A 16,260-nucleotide genomic window follows, 5' to 3' on the forward strand; every position below is an offset into this window, starting at 1 on the left:
AGCTAGGGCAAGAGAGCATGGAGAAGGGAAACTTGCTTCAAAGCCACCTTAGCAGGGAAGTGGCACAATTAGTTCCAGTCACATTCTATTGGCAAGTACTAGTAGCTCACCCTTACCTAGATGAAAGTAGAGGTGGGAGAAGGCTCTTAACCACTATACTATAGTTGAACACTGAAACATGTGCCTTCTGACTCCCCATGCAATGAAATGCTCTCACCATTATATTATGTCTGGTTGAGAAATACAGAGCAAATGTCTTTCTTTAAATATTTTGCCCTTGGTATTGGAGACTAATGATTTTCTCCTGAAAATCATGTGCTGTAAAGTAATCCCTTGCAGACACTGTCTGCTTTTTATGGCTGCTACACCATATATACTGAAGAATACACCTCATTTGAATTGCTGAAGAGATTTGAAATAACTTTAAACCTTTTAGTGACATTATTTCAGATGGGACAATGTTAGTATTAAGAAGTGTTGTGTTCATCTTCTGGATGTGAGGGAGAAAAAGAATAAATAACCATAAATGATCTTTTATTCCTCTGACTGGGATTATATTTGCCTGATAATTCTACTTCCACAAAAGTTCAGTAGACTTTGTTCAAGAGCAAATACTACAAGCAGGTTAAGGGATGAAGCCAGGGACACAGCCAGGAGAGAAGTTTCAGTGGAGATCCTCCAGATAGAACCAAGTGAATGATGGTTAATGAGTCATGAGTGAACTAGTGGCTGGAGAAGAGTGCAGTTGGAGGAAGAGCTGGCACCCAATAAAGAGTTAAGGAGTGCAGACTGGCTGCCAGAAAAAGGTCAGGGCCCAGAAATCAGTGCAGTAGGAAGGACTCCAAAAACAAGAGACAGCTAGCCAAGCATGGGCGGAAAGCTGAGGATGAGTATGAACATGTTCTTTCCTGTGCTTGCTCCCGTACAAGAATTCCCACTATATATCCTTAGCTGGAGGAGCTCTATATAGATCCTGAGAAAAGCAATCTGCTCACAAGTGCCAAATGACTGGGACTTTATAGTCCACATAATTAATCCCATTGTTTTCTGTATATATGAATACATAAAATTGGATCCATAGAATTCCTTTTGATAACTCCATTTTATCCAAAGACTGAAGGAAAAAAAAAAAGCTCCTCCTTAAAGTCTGTATGGACTTCTTGGACTATTATCTCTAAATCTTTGTAACAACCTTACAAAGTAAGTATTATTGGCCCAATTTTATAGATGATGAAACCATGACTCAGAGAAGTAATGGAGCTTAACAGCTAAGTCAGCATTTAAATCATGCTGTTTTTTTTTTTTAAAGATCATGCTGTTTTGACTATCCCTACTGCCTTTTCTAAACAGCCCATGAGAGGGGCAATGAAGTAAGCTATGGGAAGCATCGGCTTTGTATCATGAGACCTCCAAGACCACCCCTGTGTCTGATGATTCACCAGGAGGGTTCACTGAACTCAGCATATAATCATATTCATAGCTATGATTTATTACAGTGAAAATATGCCAAGGACAATGAACAAAGGGAAAAGGCACATGTAGCAAAGTCTGAGGGAAACTAGGTTCAAGCATCCAAGAGTCCTCTCCCAGGAGACTCACTCAGGACACACTGAGTTCCATCAGTAACAAGTTGGGACAACACGTGTGAAATGGTGCCCACCAGGGGAGCTCCTTAGAAACCTGGTGCCAGGGACTTTATTGGAGGATGGCCAGATAGCACCCTCTGTTTGATATGTACCCAAATTCTAGACTCCCAGAAGGAAATCAGGTGTTTGAACCATATGGTTTGTAAAACATTTTAGGCACAGTGAATCACTTTTATCAGTTCTGGGAATAGTTGAAACCCTCCCAAACTGAAGTTCCCAGATGCAATCCAAGGGGCAACTTTAGAAGCAGGCCTTTCAAAGTCTAGCAGTCAGACCTGCTATGTGAACTCTTCTCTGCATAGCTTGGAAATCACAAGACTTAAAATCTAGTTCAGGCTTTGCCACTTATCTACTCTGCGACCTCATAGCTGAAAACCTCTCTGCGTCTCAGTTTCCTTTTCTTTTATAAAGTGAGGGAGTTATTATCATTAAAGTTCACTTTATGCTGCCAAATGCATGCAAATATATCAGATAGAAGGTGGTAGTCTTTAGCCAGAGGTGTGACCCAGTGTAAACTGTGTATAGACAGGTGCCCAGCAATTTGGATCAGGGTGGAGATACAAGGTAGAGAGAATTTCAAATGTTCTAAAACTAGTTTGAGAATTATGTTGAATAAACTGTTAAAATGCAGAATTCTGGCCCCACATTCAGAAATTCTAATTCTGCAGGTCAAGGTTCAGATGGTGTCTGAGACTCTGTATTTTAACAAGCTCCTCAAGTGATTCTTCTGGAAGGGTGGCTGGGCCACACTTTGAGAGACCCTGAATTGGGAGGTTGTGCAGTAATCATGGACTTCTGTGCAGTCAATCCATGCTAGTGCTTTAGTGAAAGGAATGGTAAAGAAGGACCAGCTAATAAGATATTTATATGGTTTTATGATAACTGACTGCAAAGGGTGTATTGACAGTGGAGTCAAAATGATTTCAAATTTGTTATTCTTAAAATATATAGTGTATATTAGCAGAAGCAGGGAAATGAAAGGAGTTTCTGCCTTGGGGAAAAAGGGATAGGTTAGGTATTGGACCTATTGTGCTAAAGGTTGAAACTCCAAGTACAAATGCCCACAAGCCATCGGAGATACAGACCTTGGGTGAAGTTGAGAGCTGGAGAAATAGAGGTATAAGGTCGGTGGTAAAAAATGAGCCCCAAAATCTCACAGTTGGAGGATTGCAGAAGGCTGACCATTGAAGACAGGTGCAGTTAGGGAGGGGCAGGAGGAAATCCTTGGGGTCCAAGGAGAATAACAATAATGCAATATCAGCAGAGGCTGGAATGGAAGACGGGGATGTCAGAAAGGTGGGTAGAGTAGCTACTGTGGAAGTCTGACTTTCTTTTGTGTACCCTATTATTGCTTAATCTGCCAAAATATCTGACAAATAAGATATGGCTGAGATTCAGAAATTCAGTAAATCTAAATTGAAGAAGACAAGAGAAATCCACTGCCTTTCACAGAAGGAATTGAACAGGACCTACCAGAAAGTGAATCTTAATGACATCTACCCTGCCGATATGCACCGTAAAATCCATAATAATTGCCTCCTGGCTTCTTGTAGAAGTTAAACTTTGTAAGATGCCAAGAGATTGGATGATGTTTGAATTACAGTGCTGGCCCTTTCAAATTAAGAGAATAGTGCCTACTTGACACTGATTAAAGATGTTTCTTCTCCATCTGCCTGCTTGGCTGCTTTGGGGGCCTGGTCGAATAAAACACATGACTGTCCATTGGCGAAAGAAGAACCTGAGGGGGAACACAGGGAGTGTGGTAACAGAAAAAAAAAAATTGAGCCAGTCTCTTGAAAGCTGTTAAATGAGTTTTCCAAAGTGTTACTTATTTAGTCAAGTGATTTAATTATTCATTTATCCAAAAATATTTATTGGATGCCTAGTTTTTCTTCCAGGCATTGTTTTAGCACTAAGAATGAAATGCTGATCAAATCAAACAAAATCCTTGTTTGAGTGAAAAATTATATTCCAGAGGGAAGAGGCTTTCACTAAATAAAGAAGGTGTGAATAGAGTATCAGGTTGAAATGAGTACTATGATGAAACCAAAGTAGGGTGATCTGTGGGGGGTGGGTGGGGGTTCCTTTAAATTGTGTGGTCAGGGAAAGCCCCTCTGAGGAGGCAGAAGTTAGGCTGAGAACTCACTGAAAACACAGAGCCAGGTATACAAAGCCATGGGAAGAGCATCACAGACAGAAAGAATTACTGGTACAAAAGCTTAGATGTATTCAGGAACAGAATAACAGCCAGCAATGTTTCAAAATCAGAAAAGAAACATATTTTAAATCTGTAAAATTAAAAAAGTACCTTCACAAGTTGGTCCTGTCTCAGTCACTAAAGGAAGGAAAAATTAAATCAGATCAAGGAGTAAAAAACCTAAGTACATATTCAAAATAAAATGTATTGCTCTTATCTTTCTTGATTACAATAATAAAACCTGTTCACAAAATAGTGTGAGCAAATTATCCTTAGCTAGGTCTATGTAATCTGAGGGCACTAGTGGGGAGTGAAGTGGGTACTGAGTTGGAGCCATTGACTGATGTTGTGGAAGAGCTGGGGTGTCAGGGGTCCCCAAGACCACTCCCAGTTTGACGATTCAATAGGAAGACTCACAGGATACAGCAGATGATCACACTCATGGCTACAATTTATTACAAAAAAAGGATGCAAGGCACAATCAGCGCAGGGAAAAGGCGCCCGGGGCCAAGTCCAGGGGAGACCACGCACCAGCCTCCAAGGGTCCCCTCCCTGTGGGGTCACACAGAACATGTTTAATTCTCCCAATTACAAGTTGTGGCAACACATGTGAAATGTTTTGTACCGGGAAGTGCCTTAGAGACCCGGTGCCTAATATCTTCATTGAGGGCTGGTGACATGGGCACCTTGTGCCTAGCATGAGCCAACATTCTAGACTCCCAGAAGTCAAGCTGGTGTTCAGCATAACCCACAGTGTTTATACAAACAGTTTAGGTGGTAAGTCATCCTTATTATTTCTAGGAATGGTGGGAACTCTCCCCAAGCCCAAGTTCCCAGATGCCAGCCAAGGGCCAACCTTGGAAATAGGCATTTTGAAGGTAATCATCTCAGGACTGCTATGTGAACTCTTTTTTGCACAAGTATGTTCTCATCTTCCTTCTGGATTTTGCTAAATGTCCTTTACCTAGATATACAATAACTGGTCAGGGAGTGTATCCTACACCCATGGAGGATGGCCTGAAGATTTGAATTGTTTCCTCAGTTCAGAGTGGATCCTTGTAAGGCCAGGCTCCCGCTGGGTAGAATCAACCATTGCTTATTTCCCTCTTTTGAGAAGTCTCTCTTAGCACCTCTTTTGCATCCCCTCACATATCGGAAGACATGTACATATGTACAAAACATATACATAGTATATATTCAGTTAAATTTGCTTCAGATTTGAAGTGTTTTCAGATTTTGTCAATTCTCTGGTGCTCTACTGGGGTTAAGAGTTGGATGTTCTTTTCTTCCCCTTGCTTTCGGCTTGTCCTTTTAGATTGCCACCAGAAGTGACACCTCGTATGATTCAGATCAGTGATTCTTTGGAAGTTTAAAATCAGATGGAACTTAGGAACAGCAGTGGGACATTATCACGCCCGTTTCAAGGCTTTGTGTTTCTTCTGTAATGACAGCTGTTCATGCCTAATGCTCTGAGTCCACTACTGAAAGGTGCATAATGGTTTCGCAGTCATTTTCCCTTTAATACAATGCTTAGAAATGCAGCGTCAGGAACCACATGTATGAAAGGCTCCATGTAAAACCAAATAATGTAATGTTGTTCTACTCTAATTACTTTCCCTATAGATGGAATTTACTTCTGGTAGTGATTGCTAAAGTGTGTCCTCCCAAAGTAAAACTAGTAGAAAGGAAACTCAGCATAAGCCACTGTAATAGTTTCCCAGGGGTGCAATACAAATTACCACAAACTTTGGGACATAGAACAACAGAAATTTATTCTCTCAGTTCTGGAGACTAAAAGTCCAAAATCAATGTGTCAGCAAGGCCATGCTCCCTCTGAAGGCTCTAGTAAAGAATCCTGCCTTGTCTCTTCCTAGCTTCTGGTTGTTCTCAGTAATTGCTGGCATTCTCTGGCATGCAGCTGCATCACTCCAAACTTTGCCTCCATCTTCACTTAGGCTTTGTCTCTGTATGTTTCTCATATCTTCTAGTTTTATGAGGACACTAGTCATCAGATTTAGGGCTCACCCTACTCCAGTGTGACCTCAGCTTATTACATCTGTGAAGACCCTATTTCCAAACAAGGTCATGTTCTAAGTTTCCGGGTGGACATGAATTTGCAGGACTCTGTTCAGCCCACTACACAACCACATATTCACATGCCCTTGCAGCAACATGGAGGGGATTAAAATCACTGTTATTCTCATATAGTTCAAATAATGGAAGTTACAGAGGGATTTATGGATGAGACATAGTCCTTAAGAGAAGAAGTGAACCATTGTCATATTAAGAGGAATGTTTTAAAAAGCTAGAATACTATTACTAAGGTATTTCTACCAATGATATTAAGACTGAAAAAGGTACTCTTTTTTAAGTTTCTTAGTAAAATGTTTAAAAATATTGGCACCTAATGGGAAATATATGTCTAATTAGATATTAATAAATTGGTATCTAATAGGAAATGTGATATTTCCATCAATGTGTACAGAAGTCACCAAGAAACTAGTGGGCATGGCAGTTGAATGTCCTTGAGTAAATGGTAACAAAAGCCAGTCCTTCTTTTTATGGCTGAATATTCCAGCAAAGGGGAGGGGAGTGGGCAAGGGGTAGAGGAGGGGGGAACTGTGATGTACATTGGATAATAAAAAAAATAATTTTTTAAAAATGTCAGTCCTTCACAGCATGAACTATGACATAGTCATAGTTTAGAGGCAGTTTGCCGTGGTGTAAAGAGCAGGGCCTTTGAAGCAGGGTTCGACTTCACTTCAAGTCATACCACATTGGCTCTATTGTTTGGACGAGTTGCTTCTGAGTCTTAGGTTCCTCAGCTGGAAAATGGAGATATAAATACTTATCTCAGTGAACTGTATCAGGGTAAATGAGATAATGCTTGCAAAGGAAAGGCACACAGAAGAAATTCAAGTAATATTGGTTGAACCAAATTTTGGCCTAATTCAATCTCAGGACAAGCTCTGACTTAAATTCCAGTCATCTCTGTGGTCTTGTCAGCTTACACTGATTCAACACTGAAATTTCTGTAACTCATTTTGAGGAGTTCACTCTGAATGTTATTATGCCCTACCCACTTATCTCTGAGGCTCTCAAAACTAGGAACTAACATCTAAGCCAAAGTAATCTGGCCCTTAGAGAAGCCTTTGTGAATAAATTGCATATGGTAATTTCATTCAATATCCCTAGGCTTCTTCCAACACCAGCCCACTTGAGAGATGCCAATCTAGGTTTGCTGAAGGTAGTATCTTGTTTCCTCATCATTCTTATATTGATATAACTAAAATAATAACTTAGGTAGAGATATCAGAGCACTGGAATATTCTCCCTCCCTGAGGGAGACTCACTCAGACTTTACACTGATAAAGTCTATGTATCCTCCAGGTCCTTGGCCTACTTCCACAAAATATAAAAATAGGGAACACCCTTTTTGTAATGATTATGAGCCTCGGTAATATCATTATGCACAACCAAAAATTCCTCCCACTGTTTGCCAGTGAGCTGTTCACTGACTGGAGATGTCATTGATAATAAACTGGAATTTAAGGGGACACTGATTCAAGGCAGGATGGGGACAAAAGAAGAATGCATAGCAGGACCCTACGAGAATACAACTTCTGTTTGCCTTTGGCTTTTGCAACAATTCACTATGTTCCAGTAGTTTAGAAACAACTCAGTAACTTCTAAGCACCTCAGGATTATTGTGTGATTGCCCATCTCCTCAATATCCACATTTGCTCTTAAGATTTGGCCAAGCACACAATTGTTTTTGTTTTCAATTTAGGACCTGTTTTCCGAATATACAGACTCCGCATCAGGCCTTCCTGGGGCCATGGGGAACTTCATTTATAGTATATTTTGTTTTGTTTTGACGTTCTGAGTATTTTAGTTAATTCCTAAACAGGTTTTGATCTTATGCCAATGGAAAAGATATCAAAAACTAATAGAAACTTGAGGTTGGCAAGATCTTTATGGGTTATTTACATCAACCATCCTTTTCATGCCTTCTTCTCACCATTCCTTCAAAATTGTCCTTGAGCCTATATGTACTCTGTACCCAGGGCACTCTTTACATACTGTGCACTATCTTGTTCCACTTTTTTACAGTCTGACTGTTCTGATGAGAGTTTATGCAAACTGAGAGTTCTCTTTTAAAATGAGTCAAAATTGATCTTGTTATGACTCTTCTCAGTGTTCTTGTTTTTTAGTATCTTTATAAACTCAGGCATTTTAATATATTTGAAGGTTTCAATTCATTGCAGTCACACTTCTTATTGATGCCCAAATTGTTCCCCATTTGGCCAGTGTGATCTGTTTTTAAGTTGGCTACAGGTCATTTTGATATAACTCTGTTAATCTTTAACTCCCTTGCTTTTGATATGGTAAGATGTTGCATGCTCATCTTGCACAGTTCTTTGCCACAGCCAAAATTAGCCATTGCTCTAAGAAGCCCTAGTTCACTTTCAATTACTTTCAAAATCATGTTTGGGAGAAACTTCCTTTGATGTGTTTTTTTCTAGTTATTACAGTAATACTCCTTCTGGTAGGAAATATTAAAAAGTGATTTAAAAGTATAGATAGAACCACCAATACTGCATCATCCAGAAATAATGACTGTTCACATTTTCTCTCCTGTATGGTCTTTTCATTTAAAGCTCTATGTCATGCTTCTCCTTTTTCTAAATAGTAGGAAAAGAGATGATGGTATGTGTGTGGGGTGGGGGGATAGACCACATTTTAAACATTCAAGCAAAATCAAGCTGAATAAATATTTTAATCTGTTAATAATTTTTTAAATCCTAATGTTGCTATTAAATGTCCAGAGGAAACTATTATGTGTGAGAAACTTAAAATTGGGGTAATTTGGATTTTGCAAAAATTGTTTTACTACCGTTTTTAACAGATGCCTAAGATTCTCTGCAAAGCTGTAGGCATCCTCCAGAAAGCAAACAGAGCTCTCTATTTTCAATGAAAATGAAAAAAGACCAAAATGAAAAGTCATTATAGCGGTAGAGTGTTTTTAACTTGTCAACCTTTCATTTGTAGCACATATAACACAGCTCTTACAATGTTTAAAGCTGGGGTTTTCAATTGATGGAGAGCTATAGAAAGCCCAGATTATTGTTCATGGGCCTATAAGTCCAGCTCTACTTAAAGGTTTGCATAGTTCCAGTGAAAATATTTTGTTTCTTTTTTAAATATCTTTGGTAACCTGAAAGAAGAAAAATAGGAGTGGTGATTTCTCTATGATTTATAGCGATTTTAAACGTAAAGTAGAAAGCAACGTCACTGACAAAATAATATGAACTAATTGTCTATTTAAAGGTCTTTAACATCTTTATTTCCCCCACTGATTCCAGGGTGAAAACAACCTGGGAGCTGCTCCTCTTCCCCATATCAATGATTTCACTTCACCTTTAGCTTCGGTGGCTGAGGGATTGAAGTAGTATTTTCTAGAAAGCTTTGTCAGATTTCCTTCTTCCCATGGATACTTCAATGCTCAAGGGCTTTTTTGTGCCTATAGGAATATTCCCTACTCTTTCTACTTTGTATATAGTCCAATATATTAATCTTACGAATTATCAAACATGTAGCATTCCTTCAAACATCAAATAGCAAACATTCCTCAGTGGTTAAGGTGTGGTTCCCAAACCAGCAGCATAGCAGTATCTGGGAGTTTGTTAGAAATGCATTCTTTTGGGCCCCAACCCAGACCTACTGATCAGAAACACAACCAGCTGTGTTCAAAAGAGCCCTCCTGGTGATTCTGAAGCATGTTCAAGTTTCAGAATGACTGCTTGAAACATTCACATGCTACTTATACAACCAACACATCAAATACATATCAAATAAACAAAACAAGTCTCCTCCCCCATTCAAACCCTGATTGCAAACTTAACCAAATGCTTTTAAACATTTAACTTAAATCACAAGCCTAGCATTTCAGATTTCCTGAATGCTCTAAACGTTTTAAAAAAAAGGAAACAATGCACATAAAATGCCCCATTGATTACAGAGCAGATTAATAATTTAACAACAAAACTTGGCACAATATTATTAATATAAGAGATTAATTTGTTTTACAGTCTTATCCCTACTTTTATTCTTGTCATTACATGGTCCTGGAATTTAGACTTCTATACACTGCTGGGTTGTGAGGATTTATCCAAAAGACTATACCTTTTCAGGGTTTATGTATGTCATTTTAGCAGACTGGAAAGGAAAAAATATGTCATCTCAGGAGGCTAGGGATGAAGGTTAAGTGGATTGCTGACCACTTATTTTGGTTGGGTTTTGGGAACTGGTTGCTAAGTTAAAGATGAATTAAAGTCAAGCTGCTGCCCACTGCGTTGAATATATTTTTGTCACACAGTTTTCATTTTTTATCATGGGATCTCTATTGGTTTTCTTCTATTTTAACAAGTTACCACAAATTTAGTGACTTAAAACAACACAAATTAATTTTCTTACACTTCTGGAGGTCAGAGGTCTAAGATGAGTCCTCAGCACTGTGTTCCTTTTGGAAGAATCAAATTTCTTGGTCTTCCTCGTCTCCAGAGGCTGCCTAGACCCTTTGGCTCATGGCTCCCTTCCTCCCTCTTCAAAGCCGGCAGCATGGCTACTGTCTTCTCTGGCTTCTGACCTCCTGCCTTTCTCTCATAAGAACCCTTGTCATTCTATCAGGCCCGGCCCAGGAGTGTTTCCTGATCTCAAGATCCTTAATTTCATCCCATCTGCAAAATTCCATTTGCCACGTAAGGTAACATAGTCACAGGTTCTGGGTATTAGGACATGAACATCTTTGGGAAGCCATTATTCTGTCTACCAGAGGATCCATATTTCTTTTTTCATACAAATTCTGATTTTTTAAAACAAATTGATAGATGAGGTATTCTGTAAGTTTTATTTATTTTTAATCTCTGGTAGTTCATTACCCTTTGTAATAGTTTCATGATATATTTTTAACCTGGCCTGGTTTCAAAATTTTAAAACATGTGGTTTTTTATTGGCATTTTAAAAAAAATAATTAGTTGGGTCATCAACAGGTTTCATTCCCAGAGACAGGAAAGTGAGTCTGAAAATTTAGGTTTCTTCTTCAGGACAGCTAAATTATTATTTCAGAATACACAGTTATATTGTCCTCCTAATTGGAAATTATATATTGCTAACTAGTACTAATTAACTGCTGGACTCCTACTTCACTTTATATAAGACTGCACATGCTAATGAGAACTGTCTGTATTACAGATTTTACTATTTCTAGTATGATTATGAAAAGTTTTGTTAATTCTTTGTGGTTTACACACATTAAAAGTACATATCTATACTTTACGAGCTGAAATATACTTAAAACCCCACAAAGTTTCTATCTGTATCAATAGCTATATATAAGCACTTTATTATTTAAGTAAGTAAATTTAAATGTACATGGTGATAGTCAACCTTTGGTATTACAATTATATTTTTGTACATTTTCTTTATATAACTCTTTTCTTATGAGCAGCATGGCCCTTTACAAGCACAACTTGTTTTATTTAGAGACTTTTATTACCATAAATGATCAAATGACACATGGGAGCTCTAAGTCGGCTCTTTTTCTTTTCAGCACTGCCCCTGCCATTTTTAAAGTCACTGTTGCTCTCAGGCAATACCCGTGTATTACAGATCTATAGTGATTTTGTCCTGCCCAACGACATGGAATTGCCTATCTGCTAATGATTTCTGGTTTCTTTTTCTTTAGTATAGAACAATATTAAGACCAAAATCTGGGTACTAGGGATGTTTACAAAAGTACCAAGGGGGGGAAAACATTGTAGCTCCTGCTACCACCATGGGACTGCTCTGGGTATTGACTGAGTGTAAAGGACAATACTTCTTTTATAAGTATATGAGATCTCATTCTTTCCAGTATAACATAGAATGTTGCTATCCCTTCCTTTTTTTATAATATGGGATTTCAGCAACTAAGACTTACTCCACATCAATACATTGCTCTATCCAGCCCCAGAGTATCCTACTCTCTTCCCTTCTCCTCTCTCTCTATTTTCCAGGATGATGGTTCTCAGCCTTGTCTTCACATTGGAATAGCTTTGGATGCTTTAAAAATATTGATGTGAACCCCCCACCATAGCTTCTGATTTAACCTTCCAAAGGGCAGAATATGGCCTCAGGATTTTTTATAACTCTATAGGTGATACTCCATAGGTGATGTGCAGCCCAGGTCGAGAACCTCTGTTCTAGGAGGTGTTGGGCAACCTCAGTAAAGCAGACTGGGCACTCTTCCATCAGAGTATACCATAGAGGATCCAGGGATACCACGTCCACATTACAGACAGGGAAAGCCAATGCATGCTTGCCTTTTGGCTGCTTTACTCCAAGAGTTCTTAGGATTGCTCGAGGGAGGGAACCACAACTGTCCTCTTTCAATCTTCTTGAAAGGCTCCCATGTATAGGGCATTGACTTCTCTAATTGCTCTTCTAGCATCTTCCTTTTTCTGCCTCATCTTTCTTCATTCTTTCCTAACCGTGCTCTAATTACTTCAAGGTTTTCAAAAGCCTTGGTTTTCTCACCCATGAGGTTAAGATAACATTTACATGTGATACCCATGAAATCTAACAAAACTCAAAAACACATAAAGTTCATGAAAACCAAGTTGGCAGCCCATTATGGATAAAGTGAAGGCTCCTCTGGCCAGGATCCTTACCTGAACCTAAACTACTTGATGATGTAACTGGCCTGCTGCTAGGCTACTGCATCCATACCCATGGGCAATAAGCTATTATTGACTAAGTCACTATATTAAGAGCTCTGCCCAGTGCTCTGGGTGGAGGCAGAGACTGAGGAGGATTACAGACCTGCAGACTGCTGGATGCAGATGTAATTCTAGTCCTCGACCTATCGCAGGGGAGAACAAGCCCGGTAATAAGCCCTTTCACCCCAAGAATGTTCCATTGTCACTCCTTGGTCTCACTGAAACCATAGTGAACTTGCCCGGGGTTGGAACCCATTGGCAAGACAGTCATTCACTCCTTTTTTGGTTTTAAGATGTCCTTTATTTTATTAAATGAAGATATTTACATATTATATGAGTTTGCTTGTTTCTCATGCCCTTAATTTGCTAAACCAAAAGTTGGGAATCTATGTTGAACTCATGGCCATGAGTTGATTTGTCTTGCTTTCCTGGTGGATTTTTTGTGTTGTACTTCGTTGAGCACTTTCTGTCTTTCAGAGATGCTGATAGCTATGTGGAGTGCAGGGGCAAGGGTTGAATGCCTTCTCAGGTTAACCCCTTCAGGAGTCATTGCTCTCTGTGTCAATTCAAATTCACTGAGAAACAGATTCCAAGATGGAATTTGACATGCAAGAAATTAATTGGGAGGTTAAACAACTGTGAAGGACTAAGGCAAGAGGAAACAGGAAGAGGAGGGAAGAACCTTAGTTCTCTAGTAAAAGGAGAGGAGGAAGAAAAGAGAAGGGATGGAAAAGCCTCAGACTGTAGCAGAGCTCTGAGAAAGTCTCATCTGGCTAGGTCAGTGAGAATCCCCAAAGACTGCCCATCAGAGAATCAGAGTGGCCTAGCTATGATGCCCTCACTGATCTCAGTCATTGGTGGGAAGAGCCTTGGGAGAGTGTGGCCTTGGTAGGAATTCTGCAGTGGATCCTCAAGGGCAGGTGCATCAGCTGGGGGCTGTCAGCTAATAGCACTCCACCCAGAAGAGTCTCTCTTACAAGGCAATCTTTGTGTGTGCCTACATGGCTGCCACACTGATAATTCCAATGTTATAGTGAAAATGGTTGTTTGTCTATGGGATGATGCAAAAGAAAATTAGCCATATGCCAGGTCATTAATGCTTCTCTGTATATCTTGTTTTTGGTCTTGTCCCTTTTAACTTTACTGGCTGCTGCTTACCAATTATATTTCATCTTCATGACTCTAGGCCCACAGCTGATTTCTTAACTCTTTAAAAAAGAGTAAAATCAGTGGCCACTGGAAATAGCATCTGACTTCTGTAATGACTATATGTTTAGTGTTAGTTTTTAAATCTGTCATGTTTTAAGTTGTGACTTAAGAAATGCTAATGATTAGAATTTTCACTATTACTATTTAAGATGTACTAAAGAAGGAACTATTAAGCATAATTAACTTAGATTATCTTTTTTTGGTTTGCTGCAGTGTGTTGTCTAGCATGACAGATGCAGTGTTGGCTCGAGTGTATAAACAATCAGATCTGGACATCCTGGCTAAAGAAGCAACCATCCCAATCATCAATGGGCTGTCAGATTTGTACCATCCTATCCAGATCCTGGCTGATTATCTCACACTCCAGGTTGGCTTATTGCTTTGCCTTTCAGAAGAGCAATTCAATAAATAGTTCCTGACTAGCTCCAAATGGAACCATTTAAATCATGGTATTGGTGTTTTGTTTTCAAATATCATCTTGGCAAGAATTACAGCATTTGCCTACATGTAATTAGCTATCCAAGGGAGACAGGGCATTGTTAAAAACAAATTAAAAGATCTTTCTGTTCTCAGCCCTGTTCCCAACCTCTTTTTAGCCCCTCTCTCACCCCTGTTCTTTCAATCATTTCCTTTTTGGTGTCATATTTAACACAATGGATCAACAGGGAATGCTGGAATACACAGAAGGGAAAAGCCTTGTTTAATCCTACATACATCAGGCTTTGGGGCTTGGGAGTGAGGACTGGTGGAATATTCAAAATAGTCCATTACTAAGTCACCTTCTGAGAAGAAGGCCGCTTTCTATCATTTTTATAAACTAATTGTTTAAGACTGGAGTTAAGAACATGCAGAATGTATAGAATCAAAGCTCAAATGTAGCCATGTCCTCCCAAGTGAGTATCTTGAAGAACATTGAAAGATTCATTTTGTTTGGCTTGCCACAGCCAGTCTACATGGTCTTGCTACTGGGAATGCTGACAACCATGGTTTCTGTGTCTATGGATTATTCTGGAGAGACAGGGCAACTGGATGGGAACATATTCCTCCTCATTTGAATAAGCTACACAAATATGAATGTGAGGTTAAGTTCAAATGAAACTTTGGTGATGAGGATAACATTCATACAGAGAGGATGACATCATGATGTTAGATACCGAGTAGCTGTTCGCAGGTGTGCCTTTACATATATGCCAGATAATTTAATGCTTCCCTCTGGGGTTTCACCATTACTACATTACAAATTCACGGAGGAACAGTGAAATTCATCATATTGTCTCCTGCAGGACCTGGTGCAATGCCTTCACATAGGAGATACATAGGAGTTGAATGAATAAATAGCTTATTAAGAGTGTGGACTCTAAATCAGATGGACTTGGGTTAGAATCCTAGTTTGACCGCCCAGTTCTATGATCTCCAAATTGCTTTGCTTTTCTCTTTTTTTATCTTATCTTTATAATATATAAATATATAAAATATATGAAACCTACAGACACTTGAAGGAAAATGAAACACCTGTATGCTCAATACACAGTTTTGTCAAATCTTATTTTAGAATTTTTTGTTTTCAAATAAAATATTACAGATGGGGTTGAAGCCCTTTATGTAACTTAACCTGATCCTATTTTCTCCCACCCCACAAAGAAATTATTATCCTGATGTTTGTATTTACAATTCCCAGGCACATGTTTATAGTTTAACTACATACATTTATATCCATGAACAACCAAGAATATTAATCGGAATGTTTTTCAGCTTTATGTAAATGCGAACATACTCAGCCAGCATGCTACACTGTTTCAGGTGCACTGTATTCCCCTTTCTCATGCTAACAAATGTATGCTCCATTAAGGCTGTGCCTTTTTGTCTCCATTATGCATTGTTGTATCTCCAGGGCCAAGGGAAGTGGACATTGATGGTGCTCAGTTTGTTGAATGAATGAATGAATTCAACAAAGATTCAGAATTGAAATGTATGAAAATAAGAAGCTCCCTATGAGTTCATATGGTGTCTTGATTTAAGATAGTAGTGTATTTCGTTGTTTTTTGTGGTTGTACACTCACATTATCAAATCACTGTCTGATGAAAAACGAACTAGTAGTTTATCCATTCCAACAAAGCATTAAAATTCAGGTGAAGACTGTTTCCTTTCTTTAAACCCTAATTATTGTCTCACTCAAGTTGATTTCCTCCTGCATCTCCTCTCCCCTATCCCTTGCTCTTTAGGAACACTATGGCTCTTTGAAGGGCCTCACTCTTAGCTGGATTGGAGATGGGAACAACATCCTTCACTCCATTATGATGAGTGCGGCAAAATTCGGGATGCACCTCCAAGCGGCTACTCCAAAGGTAGGGAAACTTTCTGCCTTGAAACTAACCCCCTCTCAAATCATCCCTAGATACAATTACCCAGTGAAAGCAAACCTGTCTTCCATTCAAGGACAGCACCTCA

The 16,260-nt window shown here is 39.1% G+C and overlaps 1 protein-coding gene across 3 annotated transcripts in view; it reads left to right on the top strand.

Annotated features, from left to right (window-relative positions):
* The window catches only part of OTC (ornithine transcarbamylase), a 62,367-nt gene that overhangs the window by 20,113 nt on the left and 25,994 nt on the right, over positions 1-16,260 (top strand). For all 3 annotated transcript variants that reach the window (XR_001853765.3, XR_001853764.3, XM_017664937.3), the window contains exons 5-6: positions 14,025-14,178; positions 16,035-16,157. Coding sequence is in view for 1 of the 3 variants with exons in the window: in XM_017664937.3 (XP_017520426.1) it covers positions 14,025-14,178; positions 16,035-16,157 (277 nt within the window). In the remaining 2 variants the exon portion in view is untranslated. The remainder of the gene's footprint in view (positions 1-14,024; positions 14,179-16,034; positions 16,158-16,260) is intronic.

This window comes from Manis javanica, chromosome X (genome assembly GCF_040802235.1).
Source record: "Manis javanica isolate MJ-LG chromosome X, MJ_LKY, whole genome shotgun sequence".
In the NCBI taxonomy this organism is placed as follows: domain Eukaryota; kingdom Metazoa; phylum Chordata; class Mammalia; order Pholidota; family Manidae; genus Manis; species Manis javanica.